A 25,559-nucleotide genomic window follows, 5' to 3' on the forward strand; every position below is an offset into this window, starting at 1 on the left:
TGGTCAGCAAAGGCATAAGTACAGGGTTAGTTTAGCCATTAAAATGTTGTCGGTATTTTGAGAGGACAGCTGAAACTGCTGTCTTCTGGGTTTGCTGAAACCTTCAGCCTAAGGATGATTTTGGGGGTCCAGAAATGATAATAGGTTTAAAAAAAGAGATGAATTTTTCTTGTCTCTTTATATCCTAGTTTCAAATTCTCCCACAATAACAGGACCATTTAGTTCTTTTATTTTGAAGTACTACTATAACAGTAGTGGAAAGGTTTGGAGATGTTTTGGTGGTGGGGCTTTTTGGAGGAGCTGTCTGTTGTTTTCTCCCTAAACTTAATACTTGTTGTCAAAAAGTTGAAGCTGTTTCTTCGAATGGCCCCTTCTTTCAGGAATGAAAAGAAATGCATGCATTTATTCATCCTTAAGTTGGTTTGGTTTTTTTTTTTTTTAGTTGACTTATTTTAGTCTTAACTGAGAAGACCATCTGCTAGTATCTGTAACCAATGCATTACTTGCTGACAGGAGAGGAAGAGTGGACAGGCTGGGACCTTTTTTTTTTTGGCTTTTTAGAAGTGACTTAGTGTTTAAAGAAAAGAGGAAAAATAAAAACCAACACAGCACCTCCCTTTGACGAGGGAGGCTTGGGTCTTGTGTGCAGAGGCTTGCTTGCCTCATGGTTCTCTGCAAAGCTCCCTGCATGCCTGTGACCTCCTTTGTAGATGCGTGTCCTTTGAAGGGTCATTAATTTAATATCTTTCTCTGTGCAGCAGCTGGAACAAATGGTGGTCCCAGCTCCAGCAGGATCTCCCAGCTGCCTGCCTCGCCCAGCGCTGACCTATAGGCATTTTTGCTGTGGCTGTCTCAGGCTTTTTATAGTTTTTGCACACTTGTTGCATATAAGATACCTTACAGGTGTGGACCTTCACTGAAGCATTAGCTGGCTGTTTGGAGAGGGCTTGAGGGTATTTTTTTCCTGGACTCTTGCTTTTCTTCAGAAGCATTTCAAAAATGAGGGAAACTTACTGGATTCAGACTGAATTTGTGCCGCAGCATTTCACAGCGAGCTCAGCAGAGATTAGTCTGAACTGTCTCACAGTGTGCTCCTCGGATGAGAGGGCAGGCACATGTCAGAAATGGTGAGTGGCTCTGAGTGCAGGTGCAGCACTGCCAGTGCAGGGCACTTGCAGGGGTCATCCAACCATGTGGCAGGAACTGTGCCAGTGTTGCAGCCAGGGGATTTCTTACTCTGCTCCTTGCCCTGGCCAAAATGCCTGAGTAAGTTCAAGTTTTACCACTTGCAGACTGTGATTGCTGTTTGCAAGGGAAGTGTTTGCTGTTGTACTGACCTGTTCCTGAGTTACTTTAACACAGCAATAGCTTTGAACAGGTATCCAGTGCATAGCAAAGCTCCTGCTGGGATAATGCCAGCTTCTGGGTCAGGGCCCTCTTCCCTGCAGCTCTTACTCTTTGCCCACCAATATTGTAGTGGGGATTTTGGGGTTTTATTTCAGGTCACTCATAAAACTGAATAGCAGTTTCATCTTAGCCCTAACTGGCCAAATATTTTGGCTCCTGCTGTTTCCAGTACAGTTGGTGTCCTTCAGGGGACTGTCCCTGCCTTCACTGCTTCAGTTCAACCTGAGAGCACATGCTTAGGAGAAATAAAAGATACCAACTGGGAAGGCCAAGCTGATGAGAAAAAGTGCCCTAGGGAGGGCCACACAGAGGCCAGTTCCCAAAGGATACTGGCGTGGTCTGTGCTGCAAGACTGCTCTGGGACTGGAACCGTGGTGGCCATGTGGTCTCTGAGAAGGAGACCACCAAGACTGAGTCACTCAGAAGTGTCCCTGTGAGCTCAGTGCTGTGGGGCACAGCTGTGTGTCCCTAGGCCAATAGAAATAGGCTTATCCCTTTGCCATTAACCTTTAGTGTTTGTAACAGGTAATAGATGCATGATACGGTGTCCTCAAATGTAACAGGAGGTCTTCAAGTTGTGAACAACAGGTCCTCATTTTTAGTTATTTACTTTCTCCAAATTGCATATCTTGTGCTGTACTGTATGTCCCGTTTCCTTTACTTTCCAGGTTGTGTGAAGAGCCTTAGGCAAAGAAAATGGAACTTCACTGGTGTGGTGTGGTAATACACCATTTATGTGGCATTGGAGCTGTGCTAGGGACAGCTTCAACAAATGTTCAGCTTCTTCAGATTGTCTTGGAAATGAGAATAGAAATGGAAATTTAATCCTCATTCACTTTATTGTGGTTTTAGAAGCTACTTGAGTACCTACTTGCACCAAAATGCTATGTTTTGGTGGGTGGATGAAGTATAATTTCTGTACTGAAATACCAAAGAACTTCACATAGGATAGTGCATAATTATGTAATTGTCTCATCGAAGGCATGTGGACTGATTGGGTTTTGCAGATTTTCGGGCTGTGCTGAGGAGAAAAGACACTCTATGGACCCTGCCTGTATTAGGTATAAATGGCACCAGTGTGCCAGGAAGAGCTGGTTGTGGGCTTGGTCAGCAAGTGCTCAGCAAGCCATGGGGAATGGCATTCCCCCTGCATGGAGGTCATGTTGACCAAGATCGGATCTCTGTCAGTCTCTCAAGTGTTTCTGCAGCTGTATGCATTGTCTTTGGAGGATTTGGGGAGACAAGTGTAGTAGGGATGCCATGTTTGTGGGAGGAGGAAGCCAGTGGGTAAAGACTGGGAAGCAGTAGAAGCAGTCTGGTCAGCAGAGTTTTGTACCTCAGAGTGAGGTAGGATTTGGCCATAGTTCACAGCCCTGGAAGGCAGCAGTAGATGGTGGAAGGGGCTTTGGCAATATCCTGAGCACAGATGTCCCCAGGGCAAAGGGTGCAGGACAGTGTCCATGGGACTGGGTGTGGTGCCTAGGGCCAATCCCTTACTGCAGCAGGGGATGGGAGAGTTGAGAGGGTGGCAAGAGGGGCAAACAGGTGTCTGCATATGAGGTCTTGGTCTCCTGCCCTGAACCCTCTCTGTGAGGAAGGCCCAGATAACCCGTCTAGGTTGCCTTGTAGGGCAGGTGCTGTGGCAGAACCACTTCAAGTCCATAGGCCTTTTGGAAAATATGTTATCAGGCCTTTCTCCTCCTGGTTTCATCGTGCATGTGTCACCCTGTGTGTCCTCCTGCTGTCAATCTCTGTGGCCACCTCAGTGGGACCAGAGGGAATGGGGAGGCTCAGTCTGTGCCCAGCGAGCCCCCGCCTGTTGTCTCGCCAGGACAACCAGCAGGATTTAGCTGCCAGAGATCCCCAGGTCTTCCCAAAGCAGTGTGGGGCAGGCAGTCTGTGAAGCTTTGCATTATTGCTATTTTTTATTGTTACTTTTTTCCTCCCACTTTCTGGCTCTGCAGACCCCCAAATGCTCTTAATGGAGATATGGCCCGTTTATATGTTAATTTTAAGCCCACTGACAAGCGGTTTGCTTTTCTCCTGACTTCTCACGGTTCCTTTGCCCGTTGAAAGCCGCTGCCATGGGCTTAGGGGATAAGATGCTGAGAATTAGAAAATAAAATAAAATCTGCAGGATGCTGGAGAATGAGGGGGTACAGGGATTGGCATGCTCCAAGTATAAATGGTGATTTCTAAAAGCAAGGAACCCTGATACCAGGGGCATGCATGACAATTACATCCAGTACAATACAAAATGTTAATTACTAAATTTTGAGAAATTAATGCTGATTAGCAGCTGTGTGCGTGTGTGACCTAAATACATCTATTGCTTATCTTTATTCATAATATAGTTTACTGTTGATAAAGTAATGGCTGAATGGTGGGCTGGCCCATGAGTCTCATAGCTAAAGACTGAGGCCCGATTTGTAAATTGTCTGAAATTTGTTGGCATCTGTTTTTTGTGGAATTTATACGGATGGGGAAGATGAATAGCAGTCTGAGCTATCCCCTTTACAACTCAACTCAAAGATATTATTGAGAATTCATATGGCTTTTATTATTTGGTCACAAAAATGGACCTAATGCTTGTTGGCTTTAAAACACCTACTAGCGCTGCTTTCTCTCTCCATCTTGCAAAATATAAGACAAGGCCGAAGCTTAAATTAAAATCCTCAGGTTCTTATCTCTTTCCCACAGGAAAGCAAATCTGTGTTGAAAACCGTAAAATTAAGAGGAGAGCAAGGATAGCATAATTTAGCAAAAATTCATGGCACCAGATTCTGAGCTATATGACTGGAGGGATAGGTCAGACATTAAGAAGATACTGCCTGCTAATGCAAGTTCCTTAAGGTGGTGCTCTGGAAACAAGGAAAGCAGAAAATGCTGCATTGGCTCCCGATTGCTCCCTTTCCTCTACTCCTACCAGCCTTAACAATAAATTGAGTTGTCCATTTAATAACTCGTCTGTTTCCAGAAGTTCAGAAAAATCATGGACTCGTGCATGAAGCTATGTCCTAATATCTGCTTTGTGCCAGAATTTTAATAGTGACCTCAATGAAAATTAATTTCATTGGCCTTTTAAATTACTATTTTTTTTCCTATAAGGACAGGCTATCTTTGCTGTCAGTGTGTCTGTCTGGAGGATAGCTTTATATTTTTGGGGAATTTTATTAAAAACCTGTTTGTTCATAATTATTTGTGCTAAGGGGCAAGGTAGAGCGGCAGGGCACAAATGAGGAGTGCCTGTCACATGCTGGCATCATCACTGCAGCTCGTCCCACCGTGAAAAGAGCAACTTGAGTTTCAAGCAGCATTAATAATGCAGGATTTCATTGGGATTGAGGAGTTCCATTGTCTTGCAACGTTGATCTTAGGGGGTAATTTTGGACAGCATCCTTCTGTTGTGTTGCCTGCCTCCTCCTGTGTGCCTCTGCACTCTGGGAGGTGCTGATGGGAAGTGTGCATCTTGCCCTGCAGGGACATCACCTTATGGCACTCATTTCAGGACCCTTGTGGGTGTTTGTAGCGCTTTGAGTTCTCCTTGATAGAGTCGGAGGCCTTCCAGCTGTGCCGTGCGCTCAGCACGTCTCCCCTCTCACTGACCATCTTGAGAGGCCACTGCCAACTGTTCACATATGAAATCAGTTTTCTAAGGGTGACCCTTCAGTTACCCAGTAGACAGACCAGAGTTTTCAACCAGAGTTTGTAAAAGGGACAAACTTGCTGTTCCTCTGGTGATGGTGGGGGTTTGTCCCAGCTGTGCCATGTCAATGGCCATGCAGGAAGAGCAGTGGGGAGGAAGAAGGAAGCTGATGAAGCTTGTGTTGCTTTTAAGGCTGGAGATATGGCAAACCTGTACTTTAAGCCTTCTTTTTTTAAATGCTATTCCCCTAACCAAAGGGTTTCTCCAGCACTACTGCTGACTCTGCTGTCCTTAGGTCACAGCCCTTCATGCACAGTGCCTGCCTGCGCAGCACGTTGCTCTTCCTGCCCTGCACCTCTCCATGTGCCATTTCCGCAGCCCTGTCTCAATGTCTCCCAAATGACTTTCTTCGTGCTCCTGGCCCCCACCCATTTCCCTGCATTTCCTCAATATCTGCATCCCTTTTCGGGTGCCAGTGGTTTGAGGATGCCGATTCTGGCAGCAAACCTGCTTTCCATCCACTAGCCCCAATGTCATGTCTGTCCATCTGTTTCCCTTGCTTCAGTACTGCAAATATTTTAAAATAGCATCTTGGGAATATTGGGGTTTTTTTTCGTTTGGGTTTGTTTTGGTTTTTTTTTTTTTGTTGTTGGTTTTTTTTTTTTTTTGCAAAGCAGAAGCCTCACCTCACTAGCACAATTTAATTTTTGTTCTTCTTTTGCAGTCCAACAAGGTGCCCGTGGTACAGCCTTCTCATGCGGTTCACCCCCTCACCCCTCTTATCACCTACAGCGATGAGCACTTTTCCCCGGGGTCACACCCGTCTCACGTCCCCTCTGACGTCAGCTCCAAACAAGGTGAGCCCATCCTTTCCCAGCACAGTGGGGATGCAGGGTGGCCCTGGTGCCCTTTGTGCTGCTGACAGAGCCAATATTACCAATTTGTAATATTTTAGAGGGAGGCTTCCAGGTGCGTATGTCCACTTTCAGAGATGATAATTCTGCCATGATGCTGATACTTAACTTGGCTGCTTAAATTTTTATGCTCCTTCTAATGTGAAACTTTGGTCTTGCTTTTCTCATCAAAGTCTTTCAAAATCTCAGTAAACAGAAGCCAGTCTTCACCATCTCCTGTGGTGCCCCAGGCTTCCAACGTGCAAATACAGAAAGGGCAACCATCCCTTACCTTCTCAAAAACAGGGAGCATGTGCTTCAGTAGTGGTGTTATTGAAAGCTTTTTTTTCACTTTTTTTATGTCCTTGTATTCTGGCTGTCCATATTCTTCTATATATCAGTTGGCATAATCAAGGAGTAGCCCATAAAAATAGTTTTGAGCCTGTGGAAGTAAAAGCTTTACAAATCTGATGTTTTTTAACCTTCTTGTGCTGGCTGCCTTCTGCATAAAGCGTCTTTTTAGATGTCTGAGCCATGGATGTCAGTTTTCTCTTCACCTTCAGGACCCCTTAAGGCTAACACAAAACCCTCCTAGGTCCACGTCTGGGAATGTCAGAGCAGCGCAGGGTCAGTCTGCAGGCCCCCAGGGAAGTCTCCAAGTCTCCAAGGTGTCAATCCCAGCCTGTATCAAGAGCTGCTGCACAGTGCCCAGGAGAACATAAGAGATTCCTGGGAAGGGTGTGCTTGCTTGCAATGGGTTGCAAGAGGGATATGATGGAAGTTGGGGAGGTGCCAGGGGAGGACTGGCTATGGCCATCATGGGTCTGAGACAGGGTTTGAGTAAGAACCTGAGCAGAAAAAGCCTGCATGGGAGAGCTGGTGGTGAGGAGGGAAAGAGGGAGCAGAGGCTTTACAAAGGCATTCACTGTAGTCTGGATATCTCTGCATGAGCAGGAGATATGTAAATGCCATGACTAGTCCTGGAGGATGCCTCTCCCTGCCTCTCTCTGCGCTCATGTGTCCCACTGTGCTGTGGCACCCATTTGAGAAAATCCTGAAGCTCTGCTTTACCTGGGCACACATCCATGTGCAGAGTTGTCCCATTTATCTGAAGAGGCTTTTAGTCATCATTGTTTAGGGAGAGAGACTTCTTTTGTTCTGTCCTTCCCTGAATGCCTAGGTTTTATTTTGGCTGTGCTATGGAGATAATAACATGAGCTACATCCAGAAAATGCTATGGCTTGGTGGCTCTCTGTGGTTTTTGCTGTTTGTTGGTTAGGTTTTGTTTTTTTCTAGGGAGGGGGAATACTAAAAGCATTCTGCCTGGTCTGTAAATATGTATACAATATCTTTTTCAGACTTGGAAGAAGCAAATGGAGACCTCCTGTCCTCATTTGTCTTCCCTCCTTTGCATCAGTGCCCAGGAGAAGGATATTCACACTCATTCCTTGAAATCCCAGGGGTGCCATGCGATAAGAGAATGGGATTTCCACCTCTTGCAGAAGCTGGCTGTGACAGCTGGGGCACAACCCGCTGCTGCAGTTTGTGAGCTTAAGAGGTTTCTGCTTACTGAATATTGAGTTTGCCCTTCTGTACCCCATCTTTTTGCCTTTGCCCCAGTTTATTTTTGTATTCCTGTACAGCAGACTCCAACTGAACAACATCTGGTTTGTTGGCTTTTTGTTTCTGCTGTACATCCTCTCTTCTGCTTCTTCTCTACCCTCTCCCTTGTCCAGCATCCACCAGTCACGAGTTCAAGCCTGCTGAGGGCCTCTGCCAGGAGGCACAAATCTCATTGCCCTCTGGAGTTCCTGAACAGGCTCTTGATCCCTTTGCTCAGTGTCTGGCAATGATGGGGATGGATGATGTGGATAATACAGGCTGGAGACTACTGGTTTTGTCTGGGATGGTCTCCTTGATGTGTGTGGTCTTTCTGTCCATACTCCATGTTTCGGCGCCACCGGCATGTGGGAGCAGCCGCAGTGAAGTAGCCCATGCAATTGCTGCAAAGAGAGGATTTTTTTTTTCCTCAGGTCCTCTGCCAAACGCCTCCAACCATTGTTTCTGTCCTCGCCTCCCACTGTGGGTCTGGAATAAGGCACTGCCCTGGCGCCCTAGCCCTGGTGCCCTCCTCCCACCAAAATCCTCCAACAAGGCGGTCCACAGCTTGCCCTCAGCACTGCCTCTTGTACACAAGGCACTTTGGGATGGACACACAGCACTAACTTCCTAAAGGCAGTCACTTCTTTATTTTATTTCTTTAATTTTTTTTTTTCTTTCTTAACCCTCTCAAGAGAATCAAGAGAACTTGCTTTGGAGGGTGCTGGCCATATGGTAGCTCTGTGTGCTCCTGTGGGTGCTAGGTGCTGGTAGCCCTCTATAAGGGGCCAGAAGTTTTGGATTAGCAATAACAACTGTGCATTAGTTAAGAGAGAGTAGTGTTGTCTCCATGAGTCAGAACTGCAGATTCTGGGGAAGGAATGACCCAGTTCCTTTTGCAGAACTTGGTCTGGCTGGGGCAAGGTCATGTCATCACTTCCAGGAGCATCAGTCATCATCAGAGACGTGAGAGATGAGACGCTGGGCTGCTTTTACACCTTGTTTGGTTTTCTTTTTTTTTAACCACTCAGAAAGAGTGCTCCCTCTCATGTAAAAGCCCTGGGATATGTAAAGTGTTTTATTTCCTGTCAGCTACCAGCTGTTTTACACCTTTGTAAAGACAGCTGGCCAGAAATTTGATCACTTAGGTTGTGGTTCCAAGTCTGAAAATTCAGTTTTTTTGAGACAATGACACCACTGGTATTATTTTCCATGCTTTCTTGTACATGGTTCTGAAAGATATTCTTCAAATCTTGTAATTAAATTCAGAAGATTTAAGTACAAACTGGGCAGGGGAATCAGTCTATAAACTAAGTCTCAAGGTATCACACGTTCAGTCTTTGGAGTGTCACCACATAAATATTTAATACCCTTTTAAAGCAGCTGATTTAACATGTGAAGTAGACTTAACAATTTCTTCTGCTTCACCCCCTCTTCCCCAAACACATTTAAATAAACCAATGTCTTTGTGGCCTCTGTAACTGTAATTCCATGTCTCCTGGGGGCACAAGGTTTAGGTGAAGAATGGAGACCACATACCCTTTTGGGAGGAGGATTAGCTTTAATCTTGAGGTGATTCTTGCAGTTGTAGGACTCTGTATTCTGGGGAATGTGAGCTGATGGATCATTCCTGATGGGACTCTTATTTTTCCATGAAATACTACCATTGCAAAACAGATTGACCTTGGAGCCCACAAGAGTCAACTTGATGAAGAGCTTAGTTGGAACTGGAGTGACAATTGGAAGCCAAATGAATCATATCAAGTGTGACCATTACAGGCCTGAAAATGATTCTTAATTAACCACTGATCCTCTGTGGTAGCAAGTTTGCAAAATCTGTGAATCCATAAGGGAACCTGTGAAAATACGAAAGTGGCAATTTACCTAATCTAATAGCTCTGCTGTGCTGCCTCTTTGACAACACTGTATTTTCCCCTTGCTTCATGATGTGTTAGAAGAGGTCCTCATGATCCTGTTGGGTTTGGTGAGACCATTGAGAGGACAGTAGCATCTAATGCACTTCACAGGAGATCTAAACTTGCACAGGTCCTTACCCATGCATTTATTTCCTTCTTCCATTTTTCCATTTTTTTTCCTTTTGTTTCTTCCATTTGTTTTTTTCTGGTATCTCCCTTTGAATTGCAGTATTGTGTGCAAATTATTTTAAAGGTGGCCCATGGAGCCTTTTGCTTTTAACACTAACCAAGAAGGTTGTTATTCCTTATCCACAGTACTAGTTCCACTATAGTATCAGCTGGGAACTGTAGGTCATATATTTTGAGGGGAAATCACTCATTCTTCTGTGCTTTTTAACAGGCATGTCCAGACATCCTCCAGCTCCTGATCTCCCTACCTTCTATCCCTTGTCTCCAGGGGGGGTTGGACAGATAACACCACCTCTTGGCTGGTAAGATTTTTTTAGCTTCTTTTCAGACAGGCGCGTGTTCACACCATTCGCTATTGTTCCATCTTTTGCAGCAATTACAAAATAATAATAATGTCATCCCAGTAAGAAATTGCTACTTTATTTTAGTTGAAAAGATGAAAAAAATGTTTATCTTTGAAATTAAACGAATCTGTTCTTTGAACACAGTAGAGGAACTGAAGTGTGTAGATTACATTTTGAAGTCTGTATGTTTCTTATGGCTCAGATTTGTGGCTCTTAGCTTTTGGAAAGATAGCAGAAAATACTTCTCAAGTAATTAAATGTAAATTTTAATAAAATGGCAATTACTGAGGAGAGGGGAGGTAAGAAAGAACTTTGAAGTGGGGAGGGTGGGGGGAAATCTTAAAACTGCCCCAAATGGAGAACAAACTTTTGTAGCTTGCTGCTTTTTACAGTTTCTGTATGGAGAGAAGCCTCTGTCACTGGAAGATCTTGCTGCTCTTGCTAATACTAGCACTCTCATGATCTCTTGCTGCCACTCAGGGTGTCATTTTCCTTTTGGAGGGAATGTGGCATTTTTGGAGGAATAGATTTGCCAGGGTGCTTCATGTGTCCTTGGGGTAGATATGTACTTGCCTTCAGTTCTCTGGAGCAGGGAATAAGGCAATTTGGCCACAATTTCAGTGCTTTAGAATCTGTATTGTGACTAGTCTATGCCCACACAATGAGGGATGCAGACTTTTTAATTTTTTAATATCTCCATGGGAGGGAAACATGATCCAGATGACAACAGGCAGAGAAAGTACAGAGCAGAAGCTGGTGAAATGTTGTATTACTGGCATATCTTTCAGGAAAGGCCTCATGCCTTTTTGGAACAAATAATTAGTAGATATCAAACTAGAATATGGAAGTATCTGACCATCTATTTTTTAAGTCTTTCCCTCCTTCCCCTTCCTCATTTTGCTGCTTAGCTGACTCCTCACCTCCTTTGCCACCAGGCAGTTGCTAGCATGCATTTTCCAGATGCGGTCACTCCTTTCTTCTGAATGGTTTCTTGGTGCAGAAACTGGGGGGAGGGAAGAAGGCAAAAAGAAAGAAGAGGGAGACAAGATCCAACCTTACAAGGCTCGGGGATGTGTTCAGCAGCACTCACCAGCAGCGGGACATACTCAACTGGCCCTTATGCTATGGCTCCCTGCTGTGAGGTAGCACTGTCGAGACTTCCTTCAACTTTTTTTTTTTTTTAATTTCCTCTTCCCTTTCATTTCCAGTAATATGCAGCACTGTTCATTTCCAGTTATATGCTGCAAGAGTGAAAACCTGTGTCCTGAACCTTACAAAGGCCAGGTTCCATTTTTTCTCATCTGAGAGTTGATTGATTTACCAGTTGATAAGCAGCTGTTTGAACAGGATTGATGTGTATGGTGTCTCTCTGGTTGGTAGAGGTTTTTGGGCTGATACTTGCTCACATTACCATCACATGCTACGTCAGGGTGCTCATTGTAGTCATGACTGAACAATCACGGTCTGAAATTAATCAAAATGTGATAATGTTAAAAATTAAAGACCTCAAATGATGGACTGGTAGCAAAATGTTCTGTATATATGAGAGTGTAAAAGAGGCAAAAACTTCACACAAGCTTCTCTTATTGGACTGCAAAGTTTGATCATTAACTAGTAAGATAGGCTAATGCCACTGTAGGCTTTTACGTGGTTAAGTTGGGGTTTTTTTATGGAATCAGTTTCTACTTAGAAAAGCTGTCCACTTGTGCTTCACTATAGCATATGCTAATGGAGGGAGTCCTAAGTTTTCAAAGACTTAATAAAACTGTTCAAAAAGCTTTCTAGCTTAATAATTCACCATCTGATGTTCTCACTCTGATCTACAGTAGAATTGTTCGGAATAAGATGCTTTTTTCCTAGGAGCTTGTTTAATAAATCTGATTCCAGTGCTTTTAAAACTAGGTGAGAGAGGGATGGAGATAGAGGAGTGTGCATGTGTATGTGTGCCCTGGGGGAGGAAGGCTGGTTGTTTTGGTTTCCCTCCCAGTGGAAACTTTGAATAGCAAGGAAGAAAGTTCAGAGCATTTAAGTATTCATTAGTTTCATTAGCAGAACTCTTGAAAGTGTTAGCTCTAACTATTTACTTGTGACTAGTACTGAGTTCCCATCAAGAGCTTGTAACTCTAGAATAACCACTGAATACCATATCATATGATTGATGGGTTCCTTTCTTCTGTGACCTCAGGCAAGGTCAGCCTGTATATCCCATCTCGAGTGGATTCAGGCAGCCCTATCCATCCTCACTCTCAGTCGACCCTTCCATGTCCAGGTAGGTGTAGGAGGTGAATGACTGACTGGGGAGTAACTGCTGGCATTAGAGGGCAAGTTGCTCTTCTGCTTGCATCTTGGTCTGCCTTTGCTTGCTTTTCAGTCAGCTAAACCCTTATGCATACATTTTTATTTAACTTCTGTGTATATATGCAGTTTGCCTGGATCCCACACTGGTCTCATTCAGCATTTTCTTGTCAGTCTCTGAAGTGTTGCAATGAGGAGCACCCAGTGAATTGTCAACAATTAATTGAGCTGTTTCATCTGAAATGAGTTATTAGTTCATTTCTAGATGCAACGCATAGTGTCTTGCTCATGTCAGTATGCAACCAGGTGGATTGTCACTGTAGTCTGTGTTCTCCAGTTCCAATTTCAAAGTTGTTGGTAATTAGTCTTGAATCACATAGGTAATGCTCTCAGTGGAATCTTGCTCACAAGTAGGTATTTCATAGCCCAAAGCCACTAATGGCAGGGGATGCCAGCACAGTATTTGTACTGGTGTGTGACTCAGGCACTGTGTCTTTATGTGTAAGTGCAAGCAAGCAATGCTAATTGAGACTTGGCCATGACACACTCCAGACCTCCTATGCTCTGCTTTCGCATTTTAAAGACAGTTTCTGCATCCTGTGCTTGGTGTACAAGAGGTTGCAGTATACAATTCTTGGGGTTTTTTTTCTGTCATCTGTAGAAGAGACATCCTCCTGCACAGGGATTTAAGGCAGGCCACTTGATAAGTGGTAGGTCCTCTTACCTCTTTGTGTGTGGGCTCCTTTGGATTATCACTGTCCCTTCACTTCTTTACAGGGGAATGATAAGCATATGCCTGTCAGGGTGATTGGGAAGAAAACACATTCTTTCTCCATGATAAAATCACTTAATTTGGTTACAGGGCTTTGTGTTTCCTTTATTTTGATTACATGAAGGAAAAGGGCAACAAGGAGACTAGGGAATGGTGAAAGGAGAGGCTGGATGGCATTCCTTAGCCATCACTCATTCAGCAAAACTTTGGAGCATGAGCTTTTCATGTTAACGGTACTTCCCACCAGTTTAAAATACAGCGAGCAGGTTTTCTGCTGCGCCTGAGCTTGCAACGCTCAGCACCTTCAAGATCTGTCTCAGTTGTCCTTGAGAACGACCTGGGTTAGTAGGGTGGGATTATTCAGTCAGTGGTATTTTGGTTTTATTTTCCATTTTCCTTCTTGTACAAATGAAAGGAAGCTTTAATTAGGACAAAAAATCTCTCCCTGCTCCCATCCTTCATCCAGGATGTTGGATTTTCAAAGTTTATTTTAAGCATTTGAGGTAAGCATAGTGGGTTCAGATGAAATTATGTTAAAATGTTTTACCTTAAGTATTTTGAAAAGTAAAGAGAGCCATCAGGGACTTCTTGAAAAGACTCTTCTTTCATTTTATTTTTTTCTGCATGGCAGTTTCCTCCTTTGCATTGGCTGGTGGTGGGTATTTCAAGGATGTTTATATATTGGTGTGGAAATACATTTTTTTGGTTAAGGAATGTGTATTTTTATTGCTAGATAGTGCAACAGTACAAATATTAAATATTTCTTGTGTGCATTGCTAAAAGTGTTTGCCCAAAAGGTAATAAGACAACTTCTCTACAACCAGAATATTGACTGATTTGTTTGTTTGTTTTTCTTGAATAATTGGGCTACAATGCACAAATCATAGCCAAATATTTTTCGTGTGCTCTTTAAGAGTTGTCTTCATTGCAAACACCATAGCATTTGCATTCTTGGAGCATTCTGCTGCTGTAATATGTGTTTGATGCCTGTCTTCAGTGGGGTTACAGACTTTGCTTTGTTTTCTCTTTTAGGTTTTCACATCACATGATTCCTGGTCCTCCAGGCCCTCACACAACTGGAATCCCTCACCCAGCTATTGTAACACCTCAAGTAAAACAGGAACATCTGCACAACGACAGTGAGCTAATGCATGTGTGAGTCTGCCTTTCTGCTCTATAGCCCCTAATGAATAAATGTTTGAGAACTAACTCTATCTGAAGAAGAGTCAAGGATGCTTTAAAAAAGTGCATTTCATGACCTCTTTAAATTCTAACTCTTCTCCTATAACTAAAACAGGGACTGTGGGCTACTGTTTACTAAAGGTAATGAGAAGCCATTTTTCATTCCAGTCCAGCAATTTTAAGCTGTTGATAACAGCCATCTTGATTCAGTAATAATCATGGACCTGTCCAGTTGTGACTGGTGCTTGAGTGTGAACTCATGAACTTCTGCTGGAAAAGTTCTTACCTGCAGAATTCGCTAGTAAAAAGCAGTCTCATTGCTTAGTACTCAAAGGCAAAAGACCTAGGAAAGAAGAAGGTAAAGAAAATAGCTTCTTCATTAGAGGAAACTATTTTCCTGCCTGAAGCAGTGATTTTTTAGGGTACCATGGATAGCCTTTCAAAAAGAGAACTGACACACTTTTGGAGCAGATTCACAGATGAAATGTTACTTGATAGCAAATGTCAACCTGATGTCCTCCCTGAGTATTAAATTAAAAGATATGAAAGTGGATGGGACATGACCACTGAAATTCTCCTTCCTACTACTTGAGTGCTACTGTAACCAAAAGTTAGTAATTTTCCACTGTATCTTTTTAGGTTGAAGGCAAATTAATGCTTTTTATCCTTTCCTTTCCCTTTCCCAACCACGTTTTAGGAAGCCTCAGCATGAACAGAGAAAAGAACAAGAGCCAAAAAGACCTCATATTAAGAAACCTCTGAATGCTTTCATGTTGTACATGAAAGAAATGAGAGCAAATGTTGTAGCAGAGTGTACTCTGAAAGAAAGCGCAGCTATCAACCAGATCCTTGGCAGAAGGGTATGTACAGGAGTGTTTTGAGTGCTCACGTGTGCTGCTAATTTGTGTTTCCCTTTAGCTGGGTTACAGGTGATAACTGATGTGCAACTATCAAATTACCTGTAGAAGATAAAACATGCAACAAAAATAAAAGCAGTATCTTGATTTTCTTTTTTCAGCATTAGGAACGTCATCAAATTTGTGTTTGTTCCACCCACATTACGGTGTCAACATCTCAGACATGAAATACCCTGAGTCACACATAGAAGGAGCATTTAAGTCACATTCTGGGTCCTCCCTTAGGATGCTGTCCATCAGGGCAGGAAGGGATCATTCAAAAGATTAACACTGGATGCCTCTGGAGATGAAACTCAAAAGTGAAAATAACATGATCCAGTTGTAGTTGTGCAGGTTGGAAGGGACCCATAGAGGTTGTGTAGTCCAACATCTGCACAAAGCAGGTCCAGTTACATCAGGTTGCTCAGGAACCTTCCCAGCCACCTTCCACCAAGTTTTGAATGCCACTGAAGTCATCAGCCAAATTCTGATGATCTCAGTTCATGTACCAGAGCCTTACTGAGTGCTGTATGCTTCTGTGGCATTGTTAGTTGTGTTTTGTACTGTCCACATTCACAAAAAACCCTATGCAGGCCAACTCAGTACAGCCTTTCTGTTCTCTTGCCAGTGTTGTTCTTCCAAGGGAAGGCAGCAGATGTAAATGTTCATTCTGCAATTGACTCCCAGAAATGAGGAAAGGTGTGACTTTTGTATCAATCTGAGTTCGAGTAGGGATTATTCAAATTCCCGGTGAACACCTCCTTTTGATCACTGACCAAGGCAGTATTGAGGCACTGTGACTCTGAAAACCCTGTATTTTAAATGGGAAATTTATACATGACCTTAGAGTGCTCCTTTTATATTAGTTGGAAGACTTCCCCCTCCAAACAGAGCAGAAATCTACTGGTACTTGTCCTAGTTCATGTAGTCTTATGGTTTCTGTTGTTTTTGTTACCTCTCCTTAAAGGACATCTTGGTACTTGCCTTTTCCATGCTTTCATGCAAGCCTCTAGGATCTTGGAGTTGGACTTGATGATCCTTTAGAGTCCCTTTCAACTCACAGTATTCTGTGATCTGTGAACTACCCTTACAGGTGATGGCAATCCCCAGATGATTGATCTTAGTTGTGTCAGCCTTGTTTTCGTGGCCTGAACCAGGGCAGTGGCTTATTTAACTCTGTTTTGGTAAGGAATCAGACCGAGGGCTTTTTTGCCTGCATTTTTTTGCAGCTTGGACTCCTCTATTCAAGTTACTGTTCTCCATGAAAGTACCTCAAATTCCACTTTTCCTGTGATGCAAATGAGGCATGAGTTATCCAATTGCTTGGTCCTGGTCATTATTTACCCTGTGCTGTCCCAGGGGAGGAAACACCTCTGTTCTTATGAACTGACACTTTGCATGCTGCCAGGCTCCCTGATACCACAGCATTGGGCTCACCACCTTCCAGTTTTAGAATGTGCATGTGTAGTTTGAGAGCTGCAGACAGGCTGCACTGCTGTGCTCTCAATAACACATCCAACTTGCCAAGTCAAGGCAGACAAGAGCTTTAGTTCACATCCTCCAATGTGAACCAAACAACACATTAAATCATACAAATGTGATCTGATCTGAAATCTCAGTTCTGTATGTTAGTCTTGTATGAGTGTCTTAATGATTTCTTAATGATTGTTTGTCTTTTTGGATTGGGTTTTTGGATTTTTTTTAATCACTTCTTCTCCCCTTACTTCCCCATGGATGTTGTCAAACAAAAAGATGCATCTAATGCTGCAGCAGTGGAACTTAATTTGAAATAAGAGGCCTTTACTCTTCTTGGTTCGGGCCTATGATAGATGTTTCAACAAGAACAAAAGTACTAGATACTAATGTAGCTGGTACTTTCCAAATGTGCAGGTTGTGAGGGTTTTTTTTTGCCTTTTATTTTGCAGGCTGTTTTTATTTTTAAGTACATGAAACCAGGAAATTTATTCCCGCTTGGCTACAAAGGTCAACTCATGTAACTTGTAAGAATGTAGTTCTGTGATTTTTTTATCTGTGAAAATTTGGAGTTGCCATTTCCTTTTTCAGTCAGAAAGCAGTTACCTTAAAGTTCAATACTTAGAAGTTGATTTTTAGAAAAAGGGTGCTGGTGCACAAAAAGCCTTCTGTGTTGGCATTGAAAATTTGTATCTAGTTGCTGCTTGAAACCAAGACAGCAGACCCTTCTGTCACAGGGAGATTGCTGCCCTTTAAAAGCAGCACAAACTCCTTCTCAGTTCTATCAGGACCTAAAGGCTGTTTTTGTTGCTGTTTTTTTGTTGGGGTTTGCTTTTGTTTGTTTGTTGTTGGTTTTTTTAAGTAGTGTTGGGAGAGCACGGTTCAGTTAGCAGATTATTTGGTAAGCCATGTTTCCATAAATAATTTTGTCTTGCTCAAGGCACTTGGCAGTTGCAGAGCTGACAAATGTTTGAAAGTCATTAATAAACACAGGTGCTTGTAATTGCTAATGGATTTCATTTTTGCAGTGGGGAAGGACTGAATCAAAGTCACTAAAACACTTGCTCAAGTCATCTGTTGCCTAGGTATAAGTTAGTTCCTAGTCTAAAGGTGTGTTTATTTTGTTTGCAGTGGCATGCTCTCTCCCGTGAAGAACAAGCAAAATATTATGAACTAGCTCGTAAAGAAAGGCAGCTACACATGCAGCTTTATCCAGGCTGGTCTGCAAGAGACAACTATGTAAGTCACTCACTTGAAGGTTCTTTTAAAAAAAATCACTTTCTTTTTGTAACTTCTAAAATTATTATTGTTTCTTCTTTTTCTCAGTAACTTGGGGAAAGTTCTGGATGAAGGGATGGTAAACATACGTATAACATAAACCTTATATTTGTTTTCACTTCAAGCACCCAGAAAACTTAGGATTTTGTTGTTGTTGAGATGCTTGTTATGAAATTCACAGTTTTTGAGGGGAAAAAATAGCATGGAAAGTTTTTTTCCTAAGACAGTGGCCAATATTGTCTGGAAGCTCATGTTGTACTGTACAACTGTGAATTTTCCATCATTTTCTATCTGATCACTTATGCAGAAATGTTTCTCAGAGCTGAGAAAAAAGGGATGTCTTGCCTTCAGGAGAACTGGGTCTCAATGCAGATTGAACTGCAGCTGAAATTAAGTCAGAACAGTCCATTTGTGCAAATCTTGTATAAGTAACCTTCATGGTAGAGCCTGCTGTTATACATAGATATATGTATATGTTAAGAAGTTTTCTTACAGTTACTCCTGTTTGATAATTAAATATCAAATAGTCTGCACTGCATGGTTACACTCTGGTGCCTACAATGAGCTGTCAGTGTAGCCAGATATGATGATATCAAACTCAGAAGCTGCAGTCCTGAGAGACTGATGCTAACCTGAGATCTGAGCCTCCTCCTGTCCCTCTATTAGATGCGACACCATCCACTGGGATAGGAAATGTACGTGCTATATCTGGCTCAATTTTCTTTCTGCATTAGGGGGACAGTAGTTTTTCTCTACTTCAGTGATGTCTTTGGACATTAAGGATTGAGGTACTTAAACACAGTGTTAACAGAAACTGTAGAAACTGGCACAGTATGCATTGACACAGAAACTATGTGATTATCTCTGAAGGAAATGTCCTGGTCTTGCTGACATGCATGCCCAGTTTTGTAAGCACAGACACAACTGAAAGCCCTAGCAGCTTCTTTCTGTCTGTTTTATATGGCAAAAAACTGTCGTGACAGTACACAGGTAGAGTTTATTTCTAGTAGCCAGACCGTGTCAACAGCTGCCTTGAAATATAGTTGGGAACAAACAGGGTTTTAGGGAAAGACTCCCTGGAAACAAGGGGGTGTAGCTTGTCCCAAATTTACTTGCTAGAAAATCACACCACTTTGGAGTCTTGTCAGCTTGTGCTTACTGGACATCAAGCTTCAAGATGGTCCTGTGATGTTTGGTCATGTTGGCTTTGAGAGCCCTGTGTTCTGCCCCAGCCTATGCCACACAGCACAAGCAGTGGACCTGCGGTTTCTTAAATGCCTTGACAGACATTTGGAGTGTGTGAGGTGGCACGTATGAGTTACCTCTTTGATGTGCTTCCAGCCTACATCCTGTGTGGAAGTATAGCTCTGACATACTCCAGTCCTGTATGCTACAATGAAGAACTCTGCTAGCTTCCTCTTGCAGCCCTCCCCTCTGCCTCTCCAGGAATGCACATGTTCTGCAGTGGTGGTCAATCAGTGGTCATAGGAGAGCACCGTTTATCACTGAAAACTTTTCAGATATATGGCTTTTTTTTTTTTTTTTCCTGTTCGGTTTTCCTAACTTAAGCAGCCAAAAAGTGAAATAATTTTCACTTTTTGACTGCTTAAGTCAAAAAGTAATTATTTAGCACAGGTATTACTCCACTATTTTGAGGGTTGGAAGTGACTTAGGGGTGGTTCTTCTGTTTCACAAAATGGTGCAAGTAAAAAATGCATACTGTTTGGTTTTAGTTCTTCTATATTGGTTTGCCTGGTTATTCCAGATTTTAGGAATTTGCAGAAAATGTTAAACATTGTTATTCAACTGTTGAAACTATCTTTTTCATATGTTATTATTCCTGATACCCAAAGCAGTCATGCAAAATTGTGTGAGACATAAGAAGCACAATGTTTTCACAATGTGAGGGTCTATGTGTGCTGCAGTTGTCAGAAAATATTTTACTTGGGAATGCTGACAATTCGTTTTCAGCCCAGTCTTCTGTTTGTTCACGTGTCTTATCTCATAGGTAGATCTCAGATCAGCTTTCAGTTTATGTTTTAGCACTTGAAGTCAAACTGACATAGAGAATAAAACAAATTTTCCTCCCATTACTTTTCCATGTTAACATCTGCATGAATGCACTTTCCTCTCTAAAAAAGTACTGCCTTGGTGCCTAAGTGATAAAACATATTGCTAGGGGTTCCCCAGAGCCCTTGGAATGTGTTTTCCAATTTCTAGTCTCACAGGCAACTTCTAGTGCTCACAAGGCATTGCCCAGCCCTGTTGCCAGCCTTGGGATAAATAAGGACAGGAGCTTGAGAGTCAGGCAGGCCCAGACTGTCAGAGCAGAGTGGAGGCTACTTAAGTCCATGTGCTGGAGCTTCACTGCAGCCTGTATTTGGAGTCCTCCCTTGCTGTCTGTCACTCAGTGAGCACTGCAGGGGTTTGAGGTGGTTTCTCATATCACCCACTGTCCATCCCTGCACCTTGCAGGTCCAGCTCATAGAAAGATGTGTCCCATCACCTCAGCCTTTCCCCTCTGAGGCCACTGTGTATGTGGCATGCTCTGTGCTGAGACATGCAGCTGCCAGCCATGAGAATGGGGGGCCAGAGGATGGGCAGCAGGCTGCAGCCCTGCTCACAGAAACTGCACAGCCTTTGCCAGAACTCATCTCTTGCAGCCTGTCTGGAAGCTTCTTTAAAATATAAACGGATATGATTTTTCCTTAAAACACACACAAAAAACTTTCACTGATTATAGAGGGCAATAAAGACAAGACATATGGAGGAATATCAGTGGTAGTTAGGGTGATGCAAGATGATTGAGGTTTAAAATTGTGGGTCTAAGCTGACCTTTCGTTTCAGTTGACAGACTGTGTGAAGCAGGAGCTGTGGCCACTTCCATAGATGGGGTGCAGAAGAAGGCTGAGTGTGTAGGTTGGCAGGCTGTGGCCAGTGTGGTCTCTCAAAAAGACAGCTGCCAGGCATTCGAGTTCTGCACTTCAGCCATGTTAAGGGTGCTCTGCTGTACAGTCCCTGCTGTTTGGTTATTGCAGAGTGTGCTCTCCAGGCACAGCCACACCAGACTTGGCTTTTGTTCAGGTACCAGCATTATCAGAATGGTTTTAGTTGGCTGGTTTGCACCCTGGGGACAAGTCATGGTTGTCCTAGGTACTTTCAACACCCTGTCTGCTCCTACCATGTATGACAGTGTAAGTATTTGAATGTGTGAAGAGTTCTTATAAGAGCCATAAATTATGATATCAACATACGTGTCATCAGATTATTGAGCGTAAGAAGTCTTTTCAGTGCTTGCGGCTGCCAGTGTTACTTGAAAAACTGCCAGAAATCGTAATTCCATGTGGATATAAATACATGTATTGCTGATGTGCATATTTCTCCATAGATGCTCAGAGCAAACTTTGTTACCATTGAACTAGTTAAAAGTGGGATAGAAAAGCTACCCTGAAAATAATTGGGTGTTTCCCTCTAACATTTTCAGTGTCCAGATGACTTTTGCTGTGAGGTAAGTGACAAAAAAGAAGTTCTGTGAATGTAATGGCATGATAAAATTTCCTATTTTCCAGGGGAAGAAAAAGAAGAGGAAGAGAGAAAAGTTGCAGGAATCGGCATCAGGTAGGCCATGAACACCTCTTACTTGCCATTCACCTCAGGTCTATTTTAGAAACCAGGGCTTGCGCTATTTAATTTTTACGAGCTTTTGTCTAACCCTTGCTTCTGATGGATGTTTTAAGATATTTCACTTGGAATGTAAGCTTGTGAACATGCACACAACTCCTGCCTCCTTTCCCTTACACCTTTCTGAGCAGCAGTCCTGATGGCATCAACATCTTTGGCTGAACTTACGCATTGCTGCAATCACTGTCCTGTTTTGCCTTTGCTTTTTTCCTCAATCCATGTTGTATCATCTTTAGACTTAACTATGTCTCAGATACTTGTGTGGTATTTTTGGGCACTGGAAACTTTACACAGACCTTTTGTAGTAACTGTATTTTATCTCACTGTATTTTACATTTCTTTGTACACTAACAGCTGCTAGTAGGTTGGCTAAAAGCATCAGTGAGGTCTCCTCGTTGCCTTTAAAATATATATAAAGAAACACCCTGTTTTCCCCAATACAAAATGGCTGGTATAAGAACCATAAAAAAACCCAAACAACGAAACCAAAAAACACAAAAAAATTCCATGTAACACTGTAGCAAACAAACTTACTTGGAATGTGCAAAAACTCTGTAACAGAAATTTGTTAAAGGAAAACAATCTTCTACAGGTACAGGCCCCAGAATGACAGCTGCCTACATCTGAAGCATGGTAAGAACATCTCTAAAGCTTTCCTGCTGATAAAACTGAATTGTAAAATAAGCCTTCTTATAAATTTTATGCAAGAATATGAATTTAGCAAAAATTGCAGAACTATCATATCCCAAAGCTAATGTTACTTTGATTACTGATGGTTTTTATACCGGCTATCTATTAGGAGTTCACCATTTCACTGCTTAACCATAATATTTTCAAATTGATCACACCTCACTGACTCACTGCAAGTCTGCCTGTGAACCAGGGATGGGTTTATTAAGTGATGCAAGCCCTCCCAAACTGTCACAGCTCATAAGAGCAGGGTAGATGCTGGCTTTGAAACACATTTTATGTCCTGACATCAATAAGATTCTGCCTGGCTGGGTACACCTTTAAAAAAAATTCATTCACCTGTATACTAACAAAACACCTGCTAAGAAAATGGGACTGTATTTCAGTTGTTTCAAGAATTTCTCCCACAGCTGTACCGTGGTATTTCATGTGTGGTGCAGGTTGGGGTTTTTTGTGGTTGTATTTCCAGCATGTGTTTTCTTTCTTTATATCATATTACCTGCACTGAGGGTGGAATGATTAGTGGTTACACATGTGCAATAATACCATCTAGTCAGCTTGTGAGTGCACACAGTACCACAGTGAGATGCTAATTTCTCAGTGTCTGTGTTGGAAGGCTGGTTCTTGTCTTTCTCTCAGTGTGATGTATTTTCTAGTAAGAAAGGCATTAATTTGAAATAATAGTTGCTTCTAAACTGTCTAATTGTACTTGGGAGAGCCCCAAGAATTCCAAGAATCATGCAAAAAAAAAAACCAAAAACACAAAAAACACCTTGAAAATCACCTATGCACTGTATCAGAAATGGGCTCTGTCCTCTCTTCCTCTGCCTTGTTTGGCCACTGTGGCACTCAAGAGTAGTCAGCAAACAGTCCTGTTGGCCCTCTGCTCTGCTTGGACTTTAAGCCTGAGAAAGCCAACTTCACTTTCCTCTGTGCCGTGTCAGTCAGCAGTCAGCATGATTCAGGCCTCTTCTGAAGTTATGCCATTATGCTGGTTAGTCTAAACTTGGTTAAGACAGGACTTTGGTGGTTTGTTTGTTGGGTTTTCTTAAAGCTGAAGTAGAGTGAAAAGGCAAAATGTGTGCTCTTTTTTCTTAGTAATAAGCAGAAGCTTTTCAGGCAAGCAGGCAGCCTTGCTCTTTGCAATGTGCCTGAGTCATGCTGATTTGAGATGTGGATTGCAGTGTTGGGGTTCTGTAGCCTGTACAACAAATGTAGCTGTAAAATATCATGACTTAGAGCATTATACCTACTGAAAAAGAAAGTGCTTTAACGTTGAGTTTTATAATTGATATTTTAGTTTAGTTGTCCAGGTCCATGACTGGTGTGAATATTTTTCACTTTGATCCTAACACAGTACCAGTAGGCAAAATACGCATAATTTTATCTGAACTCATGCAGAGCACTTGATTAGGATTGGAATACAACTAAGGTTCAAGTGACAGCATAAAAACAGGGAATATTTTGTTTCTTGGATGCCTTACAGTCTTGCCTATGCTGACCTACTTTTGTTGGAGTTTCTCTGCATTTTCTGTATTACAGGTTGAATGTTCTGAGTGTGGGTTTTTTTTCTCTCCCTTTGACCTTTACACTCCTGCCTTCTTGTGTGCTCTTAGGCTTTGAACAGTGTGGAAACAGTTGGCAATATCTGTCTCTCTATCTTCAGGCAATTTGTAACAGAGAGTCTGAGAACAGTAGTGTATGTTCTTCAGGGAAGTGTGCTGTTGAGTCCATATATGAATGTGAAGGCAGCCTCACTAAGTGTTTCATGCTGAGTGAATGATCTGCACTGGAGATGTACAGATGTGCTCTTCCTGAAAGTAGATGCACAGAACGATTTAGGGAACCTTAATCAACCAGACTTCAAAGCAAACTTCTGAAGGTTAAGACTCTTGCCCTCTGCAAGCCTAATCCAAAGAATGTTTTGCCCACAAGCATAATATCTTACCAGGCCCACAGCAGAGCTGTTGTAGTCTTTACTGGATGGAGATAATAAGTTTGGGAATAGTTTTCTTACTTGCATGGATGTTGTAAGGAAGAGGAAGAAGGAGGGTGGGAGGTCTGGGAAGGAGACAAGCGTTCTGTTATCTGAGAAGAATCAGAAATGAGTAGGTGGCAAGACCAAAGAAAGAATCTCAAGATCAGCACAAAGGAGATCAGCCAGGGCTGTAATTACAGTGATGTAAGTGAGAAGGATGAAATGGTGGGAGGGTTGTGTGGTGGGATGTTCAGAGGAAAGTAACGGAAGAGACATACAAACAGACATGATTTAAGATACTGTGAAAGTTTTGGGTGTGGGGTTTTTGTTGTTTTGGGTTTTTTTTTGTCCTTGAACAATCACCCAGTAATTGATTTTTAAGGTGGACCTGTAGTCCTGCTTTTTGACTTGAACATAATTAGAGCGGTAAACTCAAGGTTGATAGCATTAAGTTGCCCCTTTTCCAAGAGTTGTACACAGCAGGAGGCATCTTATGGCTTCACTTCTTAGGATTTAACTGAGTTCTGTAATCTCCAATCTACTGAATGGCCAATTTGTAAAACACTTCAGAGTGCTCTAGGAATACTGTGACCCTCTGTATGTCTTTGCTATATTTTCCTGGGTTACTCCAAAGAGTGTCCTCAAGAGTTGTGGAACTGTCCCAGGAAGGATTTTGTTTGCAGTTGGCATGGCCCAACACACTGTTTGAAATAACTGTGATTTATTGAAAAAATAACTCTTATTTATTCTCTTCTTTTGAAATTAACCAAGAGTGGAATTAAACCTAATAGTGCTAATAATAAATTGAGGCAAGGCCAGGGAGGGAAGGGGAAATGAGGAAAGCTAAGATAAAGGACAATGTAGAGATCACCCATTGAGCACCTTTCTGAAAGATGTTTTTTTTACTTTAAGCACAGCCTTCTAGGTGATTTGTAAATAGGACCAATTCTGTCTTGGAAGTGGAGATTTCTAATTTCCTATCAAATCTGACTTTTGGAAGAAAAAAGAAAGGTGATTTTTAACATCTCTTGAGTATTTGAAATCAGTAAGGGAATAGAAGGGTACTAACAAAAATTCCTCTTCGTTCTGCAGCATGGAAATACTTAATTTCTTATGGCTTGTTCTGTACAGAACTCTAAAAGGCATATCATTCAACATATGGCAGGATGGAATTGGGAAACTACATAATGTAATATTGTGTTTTGGCATATCTTCAAGGGCTAAAAAGAGTGATAGAGGAGCTTAATAGACATCTGAAAACCTGTGAGAAGTTTATTTGTGACTTGCAAAATTCCATGACAATTATCATCTACATTAGCA

At 42.3% G+C, this 25,559-nt stretch overlaps 1 protein-coding gene across 9 annotated transcripts in view; it reads left to right on the top strand.

Moving 5' to 3' along the window:
- Window positions 1–25,559, top strand: part of LEF1 (lymphoid enhancer binding factor 1) — a 70,648-nt gene that overhangs the window by 35,387 nt on the left and 9,702 nt on the right. For 3 of the 9 annotated variants that reach the window (XM_085578102.1, XM_085578103.1, XM_021525493.4), the window contains 7 exons: window positions 5,778–5,910; window positions 9,862–9,952; window positions 14,094–14,216; window positions 14,941–15,103; window positions 17,744–17,851; window positions 21,460–21,508; window positions 22,164–22,204. In XM_085578102.1, coding sequence (XP_085434228.1) covers window positions 5,778–5,910; window positions 9,862–9,952; window positions 14,094–14,216; window positions 14,941–15,103; window positions 17,744–17,851; window positions 21,460–21,508; window positions 22,164–22,198 — 702 coding nt within the window. In that variant the 3' untranslated portion in view covers window positions 22,199–22,204. Of the gene's footprint in view, window positions 1–5,777; window positions 5,911–9,861; window positions 9,953–12,179; window positions 12,264–14,093; window positions 14,217–14,940; window positions 15,104–17,743; window positions 17,852–21,459; window positions 21,509–22,163; window positions 22,205–25,559 lie in introns of all 9 variants that reach the window. The other 6 variants (XM_085578100.1, XM_085578101.1, XM_021525492.4 and 3 more) reach the window with 3 other exon arrangements.

The sequence above is a fragment of the Lonchura striata genome, chromosome 4 (genome assembly GCF_050655825.1).
Source record: "Lonchura striata isolate lonStrDom1 chromosome 4, ASM5065582v1, whole genome shotgun sequence".
NCBI lineage: Eukaryota > Metazoa > Chordata > Aves > Passeriformes > Estrildidae > Lonchura > Lonchura striata.